This window comes from Trachinotus anak, unplaced genomic scaffold (assembly GCF_046630095.1).
Source record: "Trachinotus anak isolate AG129_WGS33_773 ecotype Australia unplaced genomic scaffold, CSIRO_AGI_Tana_v1 ptg000005l, whole genome shotgun sequence".
Lineage (NCBI taxonomy): Eukaryota > Metazoa > Chordata > Actinopteri > Carangiformes > Carangidae > Trachinotus > Trachinotus anak.
The window spans coordinates 20,035,366-20,058,765 of NW_027273856.1; the positions used below are offsets into that span (position 1 = coordinate 20,035,366).

The window sequence follows — 23,400 nt, forward strand, 5'->3', positions numbered from 1 at the left end:
TCAGTAACGCACCGTCAGCATCCAGATGCAAGACATGTTGCTCCGAGGGAAATTTATTTTCCTCCACAGTGTACTCGGTTCTTAAAATCAAAAAGGTCTGAGCATCTGCCTGCATGAGCATGATGACACAGAACCTGCCCAAAAAATTCTGTCAATAATGGAAAATATACAGACATTTTGCAGCCCATCAAATTGCACCAGGACTGAGTACCGACTCCCTCTGTGTGTCTGTGTGTGTGTATGTGTGTGTGTGTGTGTGTGTTTGTTTCATTTTTTTGCAGGAATGGGCAGAAGAGCTGTTCAACCTGGCATCTAACCTCTTGGTACAGAACATGTCCAGAGAGGCCTGCCTTGAGAAAGCGTATGTCAGCCGCACACGCACACTCACACACACACACACACACACACACACACACACACACACACACACAATGTAAATCTCCTTCTCAAAGATAAATATGAAAATCAGGAGTGCTAGAAACAAAAAATTGTCAGTCACCACAAGCATTCACCTCAGTTATGTATTATATTTTATATAAACAGAAACTGCAGGAAAAAGCAAATGAGGCATTTTGTGCAAAGCTTGATGAGTGCTCCCACTCTTCTGTACACAGTACAGCTACACACAGCGAGTGTTAAACATACTTGCAACATGCACGTAGTATGCCATAAAACCTCATAAACCCTGCAACATACACACAGACACTTACACCCAAATAAATAAGTACTAGTAAGTACACACACATACACAGAAGGAAAGAAGTTGCTTTTCACAGCTCCACCAGGCTGCCTGAGGGTTTGAGTGTATAAAGGGCACTTCACATCACATTGATGGAGAGAGTAAGGAGAGAAAAAACAGAGAGGAAGGAAGAAGGATAAATAAAACAGCTGGAAATATGTGTTAGTTCATGAACCCGACAGCTGGCTTGTCTGCTTCCCAGTGTAAGAGTGCATATGTGACCACATGTACATGTGTTAATGTGCATGTATATTGTGCGCTACCTTATGTTTTTGTTGCATTAATGACATAATGGCAGACCAGATCAGCAGATCCTTAAACAGTTCAGCTTCCTGACCTGAGCTAGTGGTGTCGAAATGTTAAAGAGGGGCCATATGCGTCGGTTCCAGTCTATTATGTAAACCACCCCTGCCCTCATCAATGGCTCTCTGTCCAGTAAGACAGTTTTTATCATCCGTTGCCCTCACACCACCTCTTGATCCTGTATGATAACTGTAATAACGGCTTACAGCACCACATTTGTATTGATCTGATTGGAGCAAACACGCTGTTCTGTGATGCACAGTTGATTTTTTTGGGCAGTGAGTGACTGAGTGAAGCTGATGTAGAGTGAACTTGAATATGAATCTGCAGTACTGTTTTGAGAGAATATGCAGGGCTCTGCTTAGTGACAAGTCCCAGCTGTCTGTTGTTTATCAGTGAACAGAAGCCATTAACTCACACCCCCAAGGAGGCTAATTGACTTATGAGACAATAAAAGTGGCCATCGACCACATAGTACACAGAGGGTTGAGTTGAATTGAATAGAGCAGGTTTCACAGTCATGCTGGTTTCTCACAGCAGCAGTTGTTGTACACTGCTTGCTTACAAATACGGCAATTCTTCGTCATACCACTGCTGCAGCATGAGGAGGCCTCATCCCTGAAGTGATGTTGATGTTTCTCTGCATGTGGTTAATCCTCATCGCTAGCTCCAAAGGCTGCGATGCATTTATGGGGGTCAGTGTAGACGAGCTGTGTTCCCAGCGACAGGAAACAAATCAGAACCCAACATGTCTTCAAATGCCTGCTTGCTACATGATGTTCTTTTGAGGTCAATACAGCAGAACTAAGGACACTCCTTGGATTATGTTGCCTTGAGCATCAACAATTGGGATTGAAAATGCACTAGATATGATTGGCTGACCTGTGACTGATGTTCGGAAACTGGGAATTGACCTGTTATCGCTCTGTTGGTCATGTTTTGCATTTCATTCTATGCCAAAAAAGTGGGTGTGCAGAAATAAGTATTTGAATTACCATAGGTGAAATGAAAACTGACTTTCTTGGTTAGCATTAACTGGAGGAGGAGTGCAAAGATAGGTGGAAGACCGAGATAAACATGAAAGGAGACAGATGCAGTAATCTGTTTTCCCCCACTCGTCTTAATGAATAATGCAGGCACTTGTAAGGCAGACGAGGGCATCAAGAAACACCTCACCGTTCCCTCATTCTTTCCTTACTCCCATGCTATTCTCCCTTCCCTTTCCCTCATGCAGCCTTAGTGATGCCAGCTGTTGTCAACTAGCTCTTTCTCGGCCAACACTTACATTTTTCACCTCACATTTTCCCTCTCTTTTTGAAGAAAAAAAAGCTTCAGACAAAGCCCGGTCTGGCCCTGTTAACCATTACAGTCATCGGTGACTTTGCCTGTGGCAGCCGGCCTGCCCAATGAAGTGGACACTGTAATGGATATTAATTATTAGCCAGCAGCTACTTAAGGCCCAGCCTGTAATGATGGCTCCTGTTGCAGCCAAGCTATTTATAGCCCACTCTGCGCTGCTGTGTTGCTGCTGCATGGCTCTGTGCTGCCGATGCAAGACTTCCAGGGATTAGCCACGTTTCTAACCTGTCATGTGAGCACAGTCAATATTCATGGTGCGCACAAACTCAACACACGCAGTCAGTCGCTGGGTGTTGTATCGCTACATGTGTGTATTTCACCACAGTGATGCATGCACTCATGTGAATTTGCACTCTCGCTCATTTACAGACATGGCAAATAGTTATGTGCATCAGTCATACATGCGACAGAAATTAAATGTGAGCAAGTGCATTACTCACACAGACAAACTGCTGATTACATGTTGTGTAAGGCGTGTGCTCTGTCCAATGCAGATACACTCGGCTGAAGCTGCAGCTCAACCCTGAGGGGCGAATCCCTGTCAAGAAGTAAGTCTCTGATTCATCCTTCTCTCCCCTGCCACCACTCTGCTCTTTTGATCAATGCATAGCTTCCTCTGTCTTCTCTCGTTACTCTCAGCGTATATACGCTTCAGTATACACGCTATCTCTGTGTATATATATGTGCATTTATTAGAATATGTTACCCCTCCCTTCTGTTGTCACAAAATCCTTCTGATATTCTTTCCACCACTCTTCAGCTCTGCAGTAAAATTTGCTCCATAATGTCAACTGCTTTCCTTTCCTCTGTTTCTTAAGAGCCCAAACCTCATCGGTTTGTCTGTGTGTGTAGTGCTTGTATGTGTCTGTGTGCGTGTGCCAGTGTGTGAGAATTTCCTTTAGTGTGTTTCAGTTTTGAGGAGTTCAGTTTCCATTTCATTCATCTCCGCATTTGTCATCAGCTCATTGAAAAATCCAACTCTCTCCATCTCCATTAGTCAAGTTGAGCTTTCATGCAGGCAACAGTGAACTTCTGCGATAACCTCCCTCAGAGCCGCAGAGGAAAGCAGTGGGTGTCAGCACAGAGAGGCACAGAGACACTCCTTGCCGTTTAGGGAATTAACCTCCTAGCTGGGAGGACATGTCAGCTTGACTAATGTCAGCTTGACTCTGCTCTCCCACAGAGCATACAGTATCTGCTCATAGATACCTCTGCGTGTAATTAAAACAGGCTATGGCCAGCGGAAACAGACCTAAACAGCCAGTGGTAGCTGTAACAACACTGGATTTCATTGTAGTAAATCACATTTATTGTCTATATACAGTAAAACGGCAGCTCAGCCACACAGAAGCACTGTCTCCCTCTACACTCAAAATGACAGATGAGGCAGGACAGCATATCCTGCACTGTCTAGCAGAAACCATGTATCTCCAAAAAAAAAAAAAAAATAAAAAATACATAACTCAAAAACCCAGAGGATTATCTGAAAAATGTAGTGTCACAAACCCGAAAACAGGACTGTTTTTCTTACGCCGTGAAAATGTGACACTGGAGATGCATGGTTTTAACAGAACAACAACAATATGATACCTATGTTGTACATATAGTGAAGTAGGAAACATCTAATCTGCTCATCTTTTGTTTATTTATGCAAGAGAAAACACTAGTTTGGCAACTGTTGAGATAGTGTTTGTGGAATTACAACCACTGTCTTAGAAATTGCAACATGACAACGATAATGATGATGATGATGATTATAATGACAACAAGAAATGACAACATTGTGGATGCAACATCATGAGCTCAGCTTTATGAACATGTTTGTGGTTATATTGTCTTTATAAAGAATTACAAACATCACTTTTCATGGACATATCCTGTTAGTCTGGAGTTCAGATGTGTGTGAACAGCAGTAATCAAATCAGCTCACTCTGTATTGTACATAACATTCATATTTGATAATAAGCTGTTCTTACAGTGAATATGTTTCATGGTACATGTGTGCACATGTATAACCTCTGCTGAGATGCTGCCTATTTATAAAGGTGTGTGTACACAATATTAGAAACACCTGATTTAACAGCATCAGAAAATGTACATAAATCAAAGTCAAATCGTCACCTTTCTACGACAGTGTCAACAAATAGGAAACATCACTGTATAACCTTCCGGTCATTCTGGATAAATTACATTTTAATTTTTCATATAGACATGATTTGTGTCTCATTTCTGTCTCTCAAACTAAAATTTCTCCGTGGTGGTTGCATTCTCATTCACTTGCCACATGTTTGTTTAATTTCCCGTTTTTTCATTCCTTCCTCTCCATTCATTTGTTATCACAGGATATCCTTCAATTAAAAGCTGTAAGTTCAGCAGTTTGACACAGAGGATCAGAGTGAAAACTCTTCTCTCTGTGTTTCTTTTTCTCTGATTACTCATAAGGCTGCATTTCTTTGTCCCCCACAGTATCTTCAGGATGTACTCTTCAGACAGGAAGCGAGTGGAGACAGCCCTGGAAAGCTGTAACCTCCCTTCTGGCAGAGTGAGACACCAAAATACTGAAGCTCCCTCTTTTTCCAGTGTTGCTATCTCCTTGTATTTCATCTGTCTCTGAACCTCCCATTTGTGTCTCTCCTCCTCTATCTCCCTCTGCTTCTCTTATCTTTGTTTCCAAGCCTCCAAGCTCTTTCATCTTCTCCATCCATCCATCAGTGTGTCCTCTCATCACTGAGCTCATTCTCTATTCTCCTGAAACAGCAACTGATTGCTGCTTTGCTCATTTGTTTGGAGTCTTGTTTTCTGGATGTCTGCATGACTTCCCATTCAGAACTGATTTAGCCTTGGTTGTAATGAAACAAATAGACCCAGTGGGAGCAATAGAGATGACAAAAGCTGTTTTATCTTTACCGCTCTCACATATCACCAGAGAGAACCTGCATCCTCATGCATAGAGATGTAAACAGTCCTCCAACACAGCAAACAATCTCTGTATTCCAGCAGTAGCAAAGCAATTTGCACGTTACAAAGTGGGAAAATGCTGTTTAATGCAGTTCTGAACACACGCTGAGACATATGCACATACAGGAGAACAGACACATTGCAGTTGTAATAAATGGCTTCCAAATACAAGCAGAAAAACACATACAGAAATACAAATACACACACACACACACACACACAGAGAACAAGTTTTACATAATTAGCACAGGGAGAGATAGCGGGAGCTAAAAACACGTTGCTGTATGAAGGCCTGGTGGGATTTGCTGTTATTCCAACGTGCAAGTAATTACAGCTAAATGGTAGTGCTGTTAATCCCTCAAACACACACACTCATAGACAAACGTGCATGCACAATGTAGCTCACACCAAGGTCTTTAGAATGAGTCATTGAGTTTCGGTGGGGCTTGACCTGCATCCCCCTCCCTTAGCATCCCTCCTGACCTTCTTTTCTCTCGCTCCTTTCTAAGAGTGTTTGGTTCTGCTCTGTTTCTTGCTGGCACAATGCTATTACCTGCTGCTGTGCTGGGCTCTGTGATTCTATCACAACCGTTTGGTTCTGATAGCTCTATAAGGAACCCCTGTGGCCAAAGCTTTTTTTTTTGTTGAAGCACATAGATTTAAGTCTATGTGCAAATTGCAGGCAGTTAGCCTCTGTTAATTAATTGTATTTGAAATGTATACGCAGAATCACTTCCAGAAGGAGACGAGAGGTCGGGTCAGCTATAGTACATCCCATGGCATGAAAGATGTGTCTTTATTATAGACGCACCAGTAGGGTGGATATACAGTATGTATTTAGGTTTAACAGAAGGCAACTTAAAGCTCTGCACAGCATGACTTTACAGAAAATATTTTTTTTGTGCAGAGATGTTTTGGGTGGCTCTGAAGAAGGGCTCAATCTGAAATAACATTTTCTATACAGGTCACTAGGCCTCATGCAAGAACTAAGCCCCCAAAGTCTTGAAAGGTTTTTTGGCTGGACTGCAACAGCAGGGGCTAACCCTATAAACACTAATGTTGCAGACTGACTGAGTGATCAGTGAAGTGTTGGAGTTTCCCTGTTGGACATTGCTTTTTCGAAAATTGATCTGGTGCAAACAAGCAGTGCCAACTTAGCACCTTTATCACTTGATTAAATAACTTTTCAACCACCTTAGCTACTTTAAAGAAAAACACCTGGCAACAAATCTCTAGTGTCTTTTTGGACAAACCTTTGCTACTTTCTATTGAAGAGAGTTGCCAGTGTTGCCCCATGAGTTCGAGGTCGGGCTTTCCTTCCACAGGCACACATCTTTATGCTGACGTCACAGCAACTGACGTGAATGAGCTTCTTACTTTCTCTCTGAGTGATCATTTTACAAATAAATATAGTCAAAATCACAGCACGGCTGTTCTGTTGTGGTTATAACATCAGGATTTTAGCAGCAGACAAGCAGCTTGGAAATGGCTTGAAAGTGACAGCTGGTTAACACGTCGTCTTAATCAGCTGTTTCAGTCACTATTTCAACAGAAAAACATATAAATGAGAATGGCTATATTGTAAATTCAGCTGTATTAAAATACTGTATATGTGAGCAAAAGATGAAGGGAGAAGAGAGAATCAGACAGATAAAGAGCCCCTTGCTAACCAATGCATTTGTGTTGCACCTTCAGTGTATCTGACCATGTTGCTGTTGTCCTCTACAGAATGACTCCATCCCCCAGGAAGACTTCACTCCAGAGGTGTATAACATGTTTCTGAGCAACATCTGCTCCCGACCTGAGCTGGACCACATCTTCTCTGATGTGTAAGTACTGTGTTTCCCTATACATAAATATATATATAAATTCCCAGTTTAGGAGCAAATATGCTTAAGAAAACTTGAAACAATGTGAGAGTGATTTATTAGATTTTTCTTTTTCCAACCATTTGTTGCTCTTTTCAGGTTATCAGATAGATAATGGCTGTCAGCCCTAATCGAGCAATATGGCTGTGCAGGTTTAAGACACCTGCTTTTGCTCATTGGAGTCATCATAAGTAGTTAATTAGCACAGGGAAGTGTGTTGTAATGACCCTGGTTGTGACTCCTTGATTCCGTCTGTGTGGCCCCACGTGCTACAGCAGCAGACCTGCCCCTTGGCCCAGAGCGACTCAGGCCATCAGCTGAGCCCGCGTGCCAGCACGACTGTTGCCACTTCAAGTCATAAATCGAGATTTTAATCACAGTTAAGTGAGATGGCATGAGAGGCAGGAGGATATGGAGATGATAATTTAGTGGAACAGGCAGAGATATGAAAGGCGTTTTAATCAAATCTCATAATTTACTCAACACAGCATTTTATCCTCTGCTCCTTTGCACGTCTGTTGCTCTCTCTCTCTCCACATTTCTTTGCTGTTTTAATTACCACTCCTCCTCTCCATCATCTTCTCCTCGTTTCATTTTCTCATATCTCAGTTTTTGAGTTCTGTTCTTGCTCCTACATCTCACTTAGCAACCAATATTTTCTCCACTTTTCCCTTTTTATATTCCCACCAGTCACTCTACTCTCTCATCTCTTCTCCTCTCCTCAGTGGCGCTAAGAGTCGTCCATACCTCACAGTGGAGCAAATGACGGAGTTTATTAACAATAAACAGCGAGACCCTCGTCTGAATGAGATTCTCTACCCTCCTCTCAAACCAGAGCAGGTCCAGCTGCTGGTGGACAAATATGAACCTAATGCTTCGCTGGCACAGAAAGGTCAGTGGCTCAAATGTCTGTCAGTACAAACAAAGGCACTTTAACATGCTACACATAAACACACATAACACACTCTCAGCTGCCTCCTTTAATGCACAGGTGTTTTATAGTAAGAAAACGTTTTCATACAAAAAAAATATTTTGAAAGCCCTGAAAACACAGAGAAATTTAACCCAGATATACAGTGTGACTGTTTAAGGCCCCCGGCCTCTTCCAGCCCTACTAAGACTCCACTCACCCCCAACCCTCCATTTCAGCCCCCACAACCAATAAATTTGGCAGGGGTGTTACCATAGCGACAACCCTGCTTCCTGGTGTCCAAAAACTCTAAAAGTGAGGGGACATGGTGGGGTGCCAAGGGACAAAATGTTAGACGTCCATAAATACCACACACACACACACACACACACACACACACAAAGGAATAGGATTGCATGATTACATGAGTGGAATCCTTGAGTAGAGTGAGAAAGTGAAAGAGAAAGAGTGAAAAGAGAGGAAGGACTGCTGGTGCATGTTTGTATTTCAGGAGAGCTTGAACAAATAGCAAGTGGCAAGTGGAGTGCAGCAGAGTAGCACTTCACCAGTGTGCTTTCATCCACACAAACACTGTAAGACATAAACATAAAGACATAAACTTTCTCTATAAATTGCAGTATTTTACTGAATCTTCTTATATTGCCTCACAAATCTTCCTTTTCGCTTTTGCTGTAAATCAGTATTTTAACAAAAAAAAAAACCTACCGTAACTGATCCATACAATTTGCACAGATCGATGATTTCATCTGTGGAAGACTCCATTAATCCTCTATAAGGGTAGCTATATCAGATGAGAGAGCTCAGTACCCTGCAACTTAAAGACATAGTTTGAAATTATGGTAAATGTGTTTATTTATTTCCTATATTCCTACATATCTGTAGCAGGTTAGCTTAGCTCAGCACAGAAACTATGTGTCATTTTACAGGTGTATGTGCCAGACTGTTTCTTGGACAGGAGGAGTTGCCAGGCAACTAGTAGTAGTTTAGCAACTTGGAGTTGTTTCTGTATCCTGCATATATTTTGTCAGAGTGTTGACTGCATGTTCCAGTCGGCTAAATAACATATCTGCTGTCCAAGCGGTGGCATGTTTTTTTTTAACTTGCTAGTGTAGCAGTCATCAGTACCTGCCCATGAAGCCAACAGTCTACCTGTTAAAACTTAGTATCTAAACAAAACAACATGAATAAATCGTAGTTGTATGCCTCCACCAACCTGTCCACTTGCAGTTAATTAGCGTGTGAATTCTCGAGTCATGGCCAGACCCTGACCTTTGACCTTTGGCCACCAACATCTAATCAGTTCATGTGTCAGTCCAAGTGAACATTTGTGCAGAATTTGAAGAAATTCCCTCAAAGGGTTACTGAGATATCACGTTCACATCAGAGGGAGGAATGGACAGAAAGATAACCCAAAAACTTAATGTCTCCAGTCACAAATTTCGGTGATGTGGAGGCATAAATATAAAAAAAAAAAATCAACATCAACTATCAACATAAAAAAAAAAACTACACGTGTATAAAAGTAAATAAAGAGGCAGTCTTAGTGTAATATTGAAACATCAGGTCTGGCGCATCAATAATTCATGAACAACCAAGATGGATGAGCATTAGGGAGCCAACACTCCTGGACATGTTGTGCTTTCATGTTGTTTGAAGTGCCAGTGGACAGAGAGCTGCCAAAACTGGAGAACATCCCACTCCAGATATCAGGCATCAAGGTCGGGTATGTGCCAATTCAAATTTAATCTCTGTTGGAAAGCATGTTATACACGTGTGCCAAACAGGGTGACTTACTTTACACCGTATGCTGTTTATTATCAAGCAAATCACTGGGTGGATTCTTTCTGTTATATCAGACCAAGCCATTTCAAAAACATGATAATAATTGCTGAACATACCTTTATATGAATAATTTATATTTAGTATTTACCTAATGTTAGTTAATTTCTAGAAAGCACCAAAAACTGTGATAAAAAGTTATAGTCAGGAGAACATGTGCTGTAAATGTTTTTGACTTTTGAGTCCCATAGAAGTTAAACATTAGATCGGTGTGCATAAACATAAACTAATGGGGCTTACAGATTACATGACTGTATGTCTTCACTTTCCCAAGCAATACTACATCTGTTAGTACCTTGGCTGTGTTTCCTAAGCAGCGACCTTCATAGTACAGTAGATCATTACATTATATACCTGCATAGGACTGTTCATCAACAACTGTGTAACTATGGTGCAGATCTGAAGATTTGTACATGGCTGAATATATTTATGAAAATGTGGGGAACAAACTGTTTAGTATGGAAGGTATTATTAAATAAAGTTTCAGTTTTAAAATTAAAAATGCTAATCTTTGGTGCCCGAAGAGGCTGTTTATCTAGAAATCTGTTCAGTATATCATTATACCAATCACATTTGCACATTTTATTACTGATTACACTGAAACTAAATTGACCCTAAATTAAGCAGAGCATGAGTGCCACTTTAAAGGAGCTATTTGTAAGGTTTTTTTTATTGCTATGTAGTTACCATTAGCATTAACAGCTGTTTACTGACCGGTCTTGCCAAGAGCTTCAGCCATCATAGCATTTATAAGACAAGAGGTTATAACATCCTCTGTGCAGCGCTAATTCTTCAGGCAGTCTGGACGCTGCAGTGACTCGGTATTGGAAAGTGATGAGTTGGGCCGGCCGCGCCAGTGCTAGCTGATTAGCATGCTAGTTTCAGTACAAGAAAAGAAGTAAAAGAAATAGAAGCAAAACAAGAGGGTTGCTTTCCACTGTTGGTTGGTTGAACATTGGCTATGTAGCAATAGCAAAACTTAACAAATAGCTTCTTTAATAATCGCCTCTGTGTAAAGTACCTACTTTACTTTTTTCAGATGTGTTATGACAGGAAATAATTTTTTAAACCACATTGAAATATATCATTTGACCGCCCAGTGTTTGGCTCTGATCACAGTGATGTGCTCGCACTGTGATGTTGTGTGTTCATCCTGTCCCGGGCTCTCTGGAAGCGTGCCCTTCTCTGTCCCAGTGACAGATTTCCCTGTGTGAAGTATTTATCTACCCGGAGGAAGTGCTGCCATCTGCTCTGCAGAGGGGTCCAGAGCTCCACATGCTACCTTCACACACACATTCAGATACACATACACATGGTTTTTCCTCTCTCAAGGACGCCCGTACATGTATTCAGAGATATAAGTTAAATTATGTGTGGCTATGTGCTTGCACTGAAAAAGCCTTACGTGGAATACAGGAATATACAGCAGGCATGCATAGATGCATGCGCCTTCTCCAGATAGTGGATCAAATGCCTTAGGTCTGCCCCAAAAAAGCTAAATTAGGGGGAAGAGTGAGAAAACTGTTACTTTTTTCTGCTCGCTCAATTCGTTGCACTCTCTCTCTTTTCTTTCTCTGTTTTCCAGATTGGATTTTGTGAATATTATACCTGTCATTAATCTCTTCATTGCTCTGTCATTGTGTGTGGCTTCTTTAGTCTGTGCTCACTCAAGTGTTCCGACATTGTTTGAAGGTAGATGAATAAAATACTAAATGAAATAAGACACTTAAAGTCTCTTACATCCAGAATGGTTGATGGCGCATTCTTCTTCAGTGATTGTAGAGAGGAAGCTCTTTGTCAGACTTGGTTTACTGTTTGTTTGTGTCCACTCTTGTCTTGCAGTTTATCACTGAAGTCAGAATATATTTCAACTGCAGTTTCCTCTCAGCTCAACAGAGTCCTTATTGTGGCCAAAGTTTTTTTTATTTGACTTGAATGTAGCTGTTCATACTCTCTTCCTTTCAGAACCAACTTCACCTTTCAAATCTCACCTTTAGAGTAACACATGTAGGTTCTCACTCAAGTACCCCTCTATTACCAGCCATGTTAACACCCTTTTTCCCTGTTTGACCTACAAATGTCTTGGGAACTGGGGAAACTCGGTGTGTATATCTGTGTGATACAGAGGTTAGGGCTCAGCCTGGCAAAGGGAGGTCTGGTAGTCAGCAGGGAGTAAGACGCTGAGCGTGACTGAGCTCAGATGTCACAGACAGCAGCCAGCGTTAATTAGTCCAGCAACTCTGCAGAGGGCGGCACCGCATTAATTAGCATAAAGTGGCCGGAGGGACCTGCTGCACTCGTCGAGCTTGCATCACTTAGCATATTTAGCATAACGTCAATTGAGTGCGTGCGTATGTGGGTGGAGGAGGTTGCAAGTGTTTTAGTTTTGCATTGAGCACCTGCTATATGTTGTACAAAATTTAATCAGTGCCGGTGCGGTTATGATGTGCATGGTAATGTGTATGAAATTTTGCATCTGGATGGTAGGAGATGTCAGCTTTTCATCTGCAGCTTATTACTTATTTATTCCTTCTCTCGAGCACTTTCAGTGAGGGCCTGAGCTCAGTGATGGCAGCAAAAAGGCAAAGCTTAACATGAGTGACCTTGGCAAACAATCAAAACAAGGAAAGAACAACGTCAAGGGCAGTTAATCTTTTTCAGATCACAGTATGACATTATGTGAACATCCACAATGCCAGTAGAAGCAAGTGAAGCAACAGATGTAGAAATTCACATTTGTATTGTAACCTGTCTTGTGTGAACCGGAGACTTCATGCATTTATGCACCTTGGATTCTTGAATATTTGTAATAAATGCTAATAACTTACAGTATACACCTACAGTGTAAGAAACGGAAACACTGAGGCACAGGCTTTAAGGATTAACCACAAAAGCTTTCGGCAAACGGTGACTTAAGCTTCCTGCTAAATTAAACTACTAATGTAATCTCAGTGTTGCTTTAATTAGTGATTATGGGCATTTTTGTAATGTAGCCACTGAAAGCATTTAAACACAGTTTTCCAGCTGCTTATTTGAATGCACCTGCAGCGTGTGTACACAGTATAGTGTATACACTGTACATTTACTCTTTTTTTAAAGACTGTTATTCATGTTACATATTTCATGTTAGACATTCCAAAGGGAAAAAAATCAGGATCTGTGATTGTGAAGTGGCGCACAGTCATGTAACACCATATGCCATAACTATTGTGTTTCATTTGTTTAAAGGATAAGGCTGGTGATATTTTGTGTTTGTTGTTATCAACAAATCCTATGAAAAGATCAAAACCAACATTCTGTTTTTCCAACTGACAAAGCATTACAACTTCCCAACCCTGTCTGTGAACTCAGCCCCAATTACATTTATATCTACTGATGATGTAAATCTTTAAAAAACAGGACAAAAAAAATTCTTTGGAACTGCAGAGCACTGTAGTGCTTAGTGAACACTACTTAAACAAGGGTCAATGGTGCATTTGTTGAAGACTATGTCTAGCAGTGGTGAGTGTTTATGGCAGCAAGTTGAATGTGGACTCAACTCAAAATAAACAGTGACCAGTGCCCATGTTAATTGTACTGAATAAACTTGTACAACAGTGTGGCTAAGACTAAGACAATAATTATTTGTCAGATCAATGTATTTTTTCTTTTTGTGGGATTTGTTGACAACTGGAAAAATATAGAAGATCACCATATTATATCCTGCAAATCCTTAGGCACAGGTTTGAAAATCAGGTTTGTGTCTGGACCAAATAAAAAAGGGTTTCAAACTTATCATCTTTGTGTGCTGTCTATCTGTGCTGTGTGCTGTTCGTGCAGGTCAGATCTCAGTGGAAGGCTTTGCCAGGTATCTGAATGGGGAGGAGAACAGCATCATCCCCCCTGAGAAGCTGGACCAGAGTGAAGACATGACCCTTCCCCTCTCCCACTACTTCATCAACTCCTCACACAACACATACCTCACAGGTACACACCCAGATAAAGTCAAAAAGCTGTTGTGTACGTAGGCAGCTCTGTCGGTCTCTCTGTCTGGCTTACACACTCAACTCGATTTTACTCCTGACTGAGTGCACACACGCATCCTTTATTCTTCTACATATGAGCAGATCACTCATTCATTTAGAAATACAATTATGGTTGCACAAGTGAATACACCCCACTTTATACCTCGCAGGTCAGTCAATCAAATGCACTGATGCATACCAGGCCCCCTTTACCTCTCAAGAGGTTATCCAATCAAGTCATGCCATGAGACGCAACTCATTGATATTCATGAGTTAAATATTTCTTTAGACTGGTAGTCACAGTAACTGGCTCCCGGCAGTGCGCAAGCATAGCAGGCACAATACAGAGGCCATTTTCTCTTCAATGGATATTAGAATTCATCTATTCAAATCTATTCTGGGGGGAACTGGAGAGCATTGAATCTTTCAAGTGGATCAAATTTCTCCAGCGATGTAAAAAATGGAATTTCTGTAATAGTCCAGCCTCATAGCCTGCGAAATGAAGAAATGAGAAAAACAAACAACAGTTTCTTCCGTCTCTGCTTACACACACACCCACACACACACACACACACACACACACACACTGTTTCTTCTTTAAGTATCTTCAAAAGTGACACACTGTGATTTTTATAATATGAAATAGAAATCTGCAGAAATGCATAATGTGTTTCCTTCCTTGCTGTATTTATGGTTAACAACATTACACGAGAAATCCACACACCATAATTAGGCCAACAAGAGCTTGTGCAACTTATGCATTCATGCTGATGTGATTCCACCCTATTGATCAGTGGTAATTCAAAGCAAGACATTGACTCATTTAGTAATGAAAGTCTCTCCCTAATGGGTTTGGATAAGGATGTCTATCACTTGAAGAAAAAAAAAAAAGAGTGAGGAAAAAAAAGTCAGGAAATGAATGATCCCACCTGAAGTGACAACATGGATCTGTCTCTCACTTTGACACAGCTCCCCTCACGTTGCAGGAAAGCATGCTGTTAATGTGAAGAGATAATTGCTCGCTAATGGCGACAGGCTGATAAGATTTGCCTGCTACAGATAACAACAGCTGAATTGTTTTTACTGCATGCTAGCAACAAATGTGGTTAATGAGCGCCTGAAAAGTGAGAGCACATGCTTCTGTAGACATCCGGGTACTTTTGGAGTCAGTGTAACAATCACCTGAGGTGTGTGTGTGTGTGTGTGTGTGTGTGTGTGTGTGTGTGTGTGTGTGTGTGTGTGTGTGTGTGTTTGCTTGTGTTTGGGGCGCAGCTGGCCAGCTTGCAGGGAACTCTTCAGTTGAGATGTACAAGCAGGTTCTCCTGTCAGGGTGCCGCTGCATTGAACTGGACTGCTGGAAGGGTCGCACCACAGAAGAAGAGCCCGTCATCACTCACGGCTTCACCATGACAACTGAAATCTCCTTCAAGGTAACACAAGGAGAGCAGAGTGATAGCGCTGTAGGCGGAGGGTTGGGTGGGGGAGTGGGGAGCAGAGGAAGAGGGAGCACAGGCTGAAACATTCTTCCCTGAAGATGCATTTTAATGCCTTTGTCTACGGACACAGAGAGGGGGGTTCTGGGTAAACAGACCTCACGGACAGATAATGCGATCCACATGCTGTGCATATGATCCACTCACTGCATCAAACACTGATTGCTATATGGGTTGGGCCCACATCTTCTGTGTTTTAGTAACTTTAGCTTTAAGTATTTTGGGGTTAGAATGGGTTTCCATTTCCTGGTCTCATCTTTATTTCCAGGACATTCTATTTGGTAAACATCATTTTGCCTCCGAGTGCACACTTAACGTGCCAGTGTATTGGCAGCCACCTATGTGAAAACCCTCAAACATGCAGGCTTGCACCAAAATGCAAAAGCTTGTTAATGACTAATTAAGGAAAGTAAATTGAAAGAGCAGGTGCAGTAGCTTAGATGCTTTTACCATCTTCACACTGTAAGTGGTTGATTCTTGTTCATGGCTTTAAAGATATGATTCTTAAGATTTCAGTCCTGGTTGACTTGGTGACACCTGTGCTGCTGTTAGTAAGTGCAGTTTAATGTTACAGCACAGTAACAGCATCATTTTATTTGAATGAAAAGTCAGACTGATTTCATGCTGCACATGACACAATTAGTTTTCCACACAACAACAGGAACCAGTGAAGATGGTTACCATGTGGAGGAGGAGTCAGAGGGTCCTGTGTTGCCTGCAGTTTTTCATGTAACACAAATTAAATATAATCCACTGATGAAAAATTGTTTACAGTCGTGAACAGCGCTAACTATGGTGACAATCACATTTCCTGCATTTTCTCTGGCGGCTCCACAATCAAAGCCACCCTATGTTTCAGCATTTGATCATTTTTAATGTGAAGCAGCAGTAGGAAATTGTAGTGACTTAACGCAGCTCTGGCACAGTGTAAACAGAGTTAACAGTAAACACATAGGGTCTTATCAGTGAGATCAAATTGGGTTGAATCTCTCATGCAGTCAGGAATGGCAAACTCTGCCACTTCCAGCAAAAACTACAGGATGAAGAGATAACTACTGAATGTTAATACATTAATGCTGACCATCAATAGGAAAAAATGGGATCTGATTTCATGAAATTCATTAGGATTCTAACTGTAATCGTATTTTATACAGCTGGGAATGAAATGCACAACCACAGAAGCATACAGATGCAGCATCAGACACAGAAGATAAAAGTATGGAGGGAAACAGAGTCGGGGAAGTGGGGAAAACAAAAAGTGGGCCATACAGCAGATAACAAATCGTAAAGGACAGGGACACACTGACTGCCCCTAAAGAGAAGCTCTGAGGGGCACTTAATTAAAGTCTCCAAAGAGGAGAAGACAAAAAGAAAAACTGCTTTTATGGCAGGAAGAGGGTGTGAAAATCTCAGGGCAGAGTAGAAAAAAGAAGCAAGAAGCGGGTGGATTGATTGATAGAGGAAATTTAGGTCCAATGAGAGTAACAGAAGAAGTAGAACAAGCTTAATGGAATTAGTGTGAGAGTGAAATACAGAGTTGTATATAAGAGTTGTGAAGTGGAAGAAAGATGAAGAGGGTTGAGTTACAGACAAAGATTTTTATTGGAGGAGATGGAGCAAATGGAAATTAAGGCATTAACGGAACTGACACTATCGTTAATGACGGTGTAATTGACTCAGACAATCAGTGGCTTGGAAATCTGATATCAGATTTTGAACCGTCTTCTCTGGAGTTGAGCAGCGACACCAAACTCACGGCTCAGCTCTCATTTCTGTGGACATATCCTCGAATGACAGGATTCACTTTAATGCTATCATCCAGTAAATTCACCAACATGTTGACAACCTGCACATCTACAATACAGCACCAGAAGATTTTACACTGATACATGCATTTCATACACGCAACCACAAAGATAATTCTCCCAGCACTGGCATCCACAATAGACCATAATGCCATGCAGCCGGAGGACATGTTGGATTTGTAATGAATCTTCCTATCTTATCACTGTTGCTGTTGCTTTCTCCTACAGTTATTGATTTCAGCAGGTTTGGGCATGTTCTCTGGGGGAGGCTCTCAAGCATTCCAGGAAATATGGGGAATCATAACATTGTAAATGCAGATTATTGTGGCTGGTGTACAAGGAGTATCTTCAAATGCTTTATTTTCCTGTGACTCTACAGCATATTCCTGCATTAACCATCAGTGACTTTAATTGTTTCTTAATGTACATTACATTACTCATATAATAATTCAACACTGACATAATTTTCTGTCCTATGTGTGTGTGTGTGTTCAAGATAATTTATGTTGATATTGTTTTTTTATTTTTCCCTTCTGTTTCTGTTTTTAGGAAGTGATCGAGGCCATCGCCGAATGTGCCTTCAAGACCTCACCTTTCCCCATCATCCTGTCTTTCGAGAACCACGTGGACTCGTAAGTCACCAGACCATAGATCAAAGACCACAGTGTGACCGCTGACCTTATTGATGAGTATTGTCTGAGTATTGGATGGTTTAATGTCGATAAGCCCAATCAGTCATTTTGTTTGTATCAACTGTGTAAACATCTGCACAGTTTTAGGGGGAGGGTTCTCATTGGTGGGTTTGGTTTTTAATGGTTCCTAGGGGGTTCTTAGGAGCAACATATATATTCAGTGTATATTGATATTTTGTGGAGAAATCATATTGGTGTGTGTGTGTGTGTGTGTTTGTTTTTGCATGTGATGACTCCCAGACCAAAGCAGCAGGCTAAGATGGCAGAGTACTGCCGGTCAATATTTGGAGACGCATTACTGACAGAGTCTCTGGAGAAATACCCTGTGAGTACATACGATGTTTATACACAAAAACACACACACACACACACACATATGCATGTGCTAACATACACATTTCGTGATGGCGTGCTGTCTCTCACACACACATACACATACACAGACATACCACACGGCCAGCAGCGAGGGATTCATCAGATATTATCGCACAGCTGAGTGCACCGAAGAAGTGTCCTTGAACACTGCTGCCCAGCATGCTACCCTTGCATGTAAACATTAGGGAGACAACAAGCCATGACTTACTGCACACTCACACTCACATGTAAACACACACATACTGTTTATAGATAATTCTACTCATTCGATCACATACACCACTGTTTCCCTGTGTTTCTTTATCTTTTTTCCTCTCTCCTTCCGTGTCTTTCTCACTTCCAGCATCATATCGACATGCCCTCTAGCACCTGGCAAAATGTGTTGTCACTGTTTTTCCTCTTTCTGTCACTCCAGGCGCGCTTCTAAATGGCCTCCTAGACTTCATCTCTCTCTTTTGCTCTCTCGCTCTCTCTCCTTTTCATTCTTGTTTTCAATCACAGACACACACAAACCTGTGGCTATCTGTGTGCCACGGAAGCCAACTCTTAATGATTCATCCCACAGTCATTTTTTACTGTGCCTCTCTGTTACCGTGGGAGAGACTGCAAATGACAGCCATGTAAGATTAAATGGAAGTGTTTTACGCTATAATCTAAACATGGCTTTTCTTGGCAGTCCTTTATCTGTCTCTCCTCTGTTTCCATGGCTACCAGTCAAAAGCTTTCTTTGTCCTTTTGTGGCCAAACTCTTTTTTTTTTATCCCAAAGGCGTCTTTGTGTGTAATGACGCAAGCACTTACGTGCGACAAATGGAGCCACTTGTCGCACAAACTCTCACACAGGCACCTGTCATGGTGTCTGGTACACATACGATCCTCCACACATATGTACTTAAACACACCACTTACTCCTCTTCTGTTGTTCACCGGGGATGACTTGTCCCTGATGGTATAACACTAGAGAGCAGCTAAAGTTCCCCAGCAGTCAGATGCAGCATTATCTCGCACACACAGGGAGCTCCTCCAGCACCGCCGCCTGCCAAAGACACAGCCCTCTGAGAATTACAGCCTTCTGACTGGATTTGACATTGAAGTATTATCGGGGAGAAACCCTTCGAATGGAGTGGCAGAGGGAAGTAGAAGGAGAAAGATACAAGGAGAAAAGTGAGAATTTAGAGAGAGAGAGAGAGAGAGAGAGAAAGAGAAAGTGCTACTGATGAATTAGATTTCTACCACTGAGCATGTAATAACTGGGGAAGGTGAGTGCAATGACAACCACTCCCCTCTGGCATTGTGTATACAGTGTATCGAATGGGATATCAGCCCTGTAAGTCTATAGGGTCAGGGGCAGATAGGGTAATATAGCTAGATTGGTTCCAGCTGAGCCTAGGGTGAGAAGAAAGAGGATTACAGCTTTCTTAGAAACCCAAGCACTTCTTGCATCTCCACTCGCCAAAACTGCTAAAAAGGAGAGACTGTTATTTTTTTTTTATTTTTTTTTTTTCAATTAAGCTGAGAGAACAGTGTGCTCTTTCCAAAAAAATTAACTGAAATTACCTAAAAATTAGATTCGCCATGAACATGTTTTCTTGTTTGTTATATGGCTCTCATCACTGCATTCATTATGCTGATCAAGGCTTATTGCCAAAACATTTTCATTATAACTGCTGACAAATATGAAATATGTTCAGAATGAAAATATTTTTGTTGCAGTTTGTTCAGTCTTGTTGAGGCAGATTGGGAAGGTGGAGAAAGGCGAGCGGGACTGAGAATAACGTGAGCAGAGTAGCAAGCATGAGGTGTTGAAGCTGACAAAGACGTGTATAACAACATATACACCTTTTTCTCAAACACCTCATAGTCACTACCCTCATCTAAAAAATGATTCAAGCTGGTAAATCACATTACTGACAGTTCAGAATGAGCTGTTTGAAAACTGAAGTAAAGCCAGACTCCTCAAACATACAGTTGAATTTGGAGGAAGTCTTCAGATGCTTTAATTACTGTTAAATACCTCAGTGTAAACACACACACCACAGAGTCCTGCTTTCATTGCGTATTTAATTAATGATTCATTATCAGTGATATGTTAATGTGTAAGCAGTATCTTACTGCTGTAGTTTTAACTACTTTACTCACTGGCAGTTTAATCCATACCAATGCTCCGTGTTAATATTAAGCTGTTTGTAAAAGTCTAATATACAGTTGAAATAATAACTAAAGCTATAAAGTAAATGTAGTTTATTAAACATTACTTTCTAATGATATTTCCCCCTGAAATATAGTGGAGTAGAAGTATGAAGTAGCATAAAATGGAAATACTCAAGGAATGTACAAGTGCTTATAAGTTGTACTGAAGTACTTGAGTAGTTTTTACATTTACATTTCACCACTGGTGAGATCAAGTCCTGAAAGTAATGGGTAGTGGAAATATTTCTAGAAACTTGCAAGTGTGTGATTGTTTAAGCATTTGAGTGTTTTCTTCCTCTTCCTCATATTGATTCCCTCTGTTCACTCCCTTATTACAATGGAGCAGATAAAAGTTGGTGGATTTGGGGCGTATTGAATTAATCCAAGTAAACTGCAGTTCAAACAGGTCTACTGCTGTGCATTTGAATAGAGTCTAGATCACATGCCACATCCGCTGCTGAACTGGTTCCTTTTAAGTGGAACTGTCTGACTGAAGCCAAAGCAAACAGGACGTCTAATCTTTATTTTGTCACGTTCCAACAACAGCAGTAGAAAGGTGTGGATGGATATGTGTGGCAGTTGGGAAAGTAGGTCATTAAATGGAAAGTTTTGGATTAAGTTTGGTGTATGAATCGCTGTTTCCTTGCTCTTGAAAGAAGTGGAGTAAAAGTAAGAAACATTTTTAAGTTTGGTTGTGTTTGTAGCTGATGAATTGTAAAGACCATGGTTGTGTGTGTATTCAACATCGCTGCTGAAATTCTTAATAATACATTATTGATATCCCTAAACACTGTGATCCAAAAGCAGTGTACCCCATAAATAAATAAGAGATCTGCCTACTTCCAGCCAGCTCCCTTGAGAGGGTGTGTGTTTGTGTTTAATGCTCACTTTCCCCACTGGAAGCTTCTTTTAGCGTTGAGAGTGTAAACTTTTGAGTTGTTACATCAACAGACTTTGTAATGCTCAGTGCTGATCCTCGCGGTCACTAACAAGCTCGACTCAGCAGAATCTGCATAGTGAATTTTGTGCAGAACAAGATTTGTTTTTAAACCGCCATGAATTTACATGTTAAATGACTCACTCCAGTAAACAGCTTCTGCATTTTCTTCCTGTCATTATCTAATTTGTCTCCAAATTGTTGTAAGATGTGGCTGTAATGGAGTGGTCTCTATCCATAAAGTAACACATTGGAACTTTAAAACCTTTATTTTTAGATTTCTTCTCTGTTGAAACAATTTGTCGTCACAAAAAGCAGCACAAATCTGACAGATTTTACAATGGTGCAACAAGATGTTTCATTTTTCAGCTGAAAACCTCTCACTGACTTCTTGTGTGTGTGTATCTCTTTCTTTATTTATATGACCTTTCTGTGATTTTCATCACCTCCCTGTCTCCATCTCTTTCAACACCCTGTCCAGCTGGAGTCTGGTGTGCCACTGCCCAGCCCGATGGAGCTGATGGGGAAAATCTTAGTGAAGAACAAGAAGAAACACCACAAGACAGACGGAAGCACCAAGAAGAAACTGTCCGAGCAGGTTTCTAACACCTACAGCGATTCTTCCAGTGTGTGTGAGCCCTCCTCCCCAAGTGCAGGTACAGCCCTTACTTAGACACACAAGCACACACACACACATCCCACTACCAGAGCCATCGAGTCACACTGGGACAGCTGAGTTATGATGTTTCAGAAGTTAAATGTAGTCTAACCGCCTGGGTCCGTCTGCACTGTGGATCGACACCTCTGTGCTGTCCAGAGACTGAATCACTGGAGCAAAACACTGCTATTGTTTATCATTTATCATTTTCATGGCCCTCTCCATCAGCTGAAGGCATTATTGGCTGTTGGACACACTCCCCGTCAGGCATATACACTGCTGGTCACTAGGGCGTCTTAAACACTGGCCAGTGTGCCTTCATTGTGTTGGTGCATGTTCATGCAGCTGTGTTTACATTATACTATAACTGTGGTGAACTTTTATGTCTCAGTTTATGGATTTTATATATTTTCACAGCTGCTTTCTGGTTTGAGATTTTCCTAATCATTCATATCAGCACTGACATTGTTTACACTTCAGCTATGTCATTTACATATGTGTGTTTGTGTTTTCTCTTTTATGTACTTTATATTACCCTCTCCTCACTCCTACCTGTGTGATACGTTTTTCACTCATCTGTAAATCATTATAAAGCTTGCAATCAATCACCTTCAGTTTTCTTTGACTGCTGAGCTGCAAGCTTCATTCTGACACACTGCCCCCCGGTGGAAGAAAATAACCAACACAAGTGTTTGACTGTTGCATAACAGTCAAGAAGTTAACTGGTGCGCACAAAGAATCTGAGCTGGTTCATCTGTGCTGCCACATCAGTGATTTCAGAGATGGGAAGGGCACTGTGAGTCTGTGGCTCTTTAAACAGACTAAAAAAACTATTTATTACATGCAGTTATATTAATCTAGCAAATAACATTGTAATGAAACTTGTCCTCCCCAGACAGTTAGAATTGCAGCCTAGATATCTGTGTTATTAATGCAGTAAACAGGAAAATGTTATTAATCTTAATTGATAAAGAGCTGAGACAACGCTGAGTTTGCATCTCAAACCGCTACCACCACTACATAACCATTACATCTTTTAATTAGAAAATATCACAAGTTGTCACCAGTAAACCGGGATATAAATTTCGTGAATTTCTGAGAACGTAAGAAGCAGGTGAGTAGTTTTTGCAGTGCTTAGTGTCTGTGGAGCTTGTTCAGCTGATCAGAAGTCTTGGGTGGCCTCTGTGTGGCCTGTAAGCTAAGAAAGTACAAACTGATCTTGTTGCCCTTAACTAAACTTCTTATAGCAC

At 41.2% G+C, this 23,400-nt stretch overlaps 1 protein-coding gene across 3 annotated transcripts in view; it reads left to right on the forward strand.

The window, feature by feature from the left end:
* plcb1l (phospholipase C beta 1-like) overlaps positions 1–23,400 on the forward strand; it is a 110,552-nt gene that overhangs the window by 60,859 nt on the left and 26,293 nt on the right. For all 3 annotated transcript variants that reach the window (XR_011691101.1, XM_071478782.1, XM_071478781.1), the window contains exons 5-14: positions 282–361; positions 2,896–2,949; positions 4,868–4,943; positions 7,088–7,188; positions 7,953–8,119; positions 13,817–13,963; positions 15,274–15,431; positions 17,849–17,931; positions 18,232–18,316; positions 21,974–22,148. Coding sequence is in view for 2 of the 3 variants with exons in the window: in XM_071478782.1 (XP_071334883.1) it covers positions 282–361; positions 2,896–2,949; positions 4,868–4,943; positions 7,088–7,188; positions 7,953–8,119; positions 13,817–13,963; positions 15,274–15,431; positions 17,849–17,931; positions 18,232–18,316; positions 21,974–22,148 (1,126 nt within the window). In the remaining variant the exon portion in view is untranslated. The remainder of the gene's footprint in view (positions 1–281; positions 362–2,895; positions 2,950–4,867; positions 4,944–7,087; positions 7,189–7,952; positions 8,120–13,816; positions 13,964–15,273; positions 15,432–17,848; positions 17,932–18,231; positions 18,317–21,973; positions 22,149–23,400) is intronic.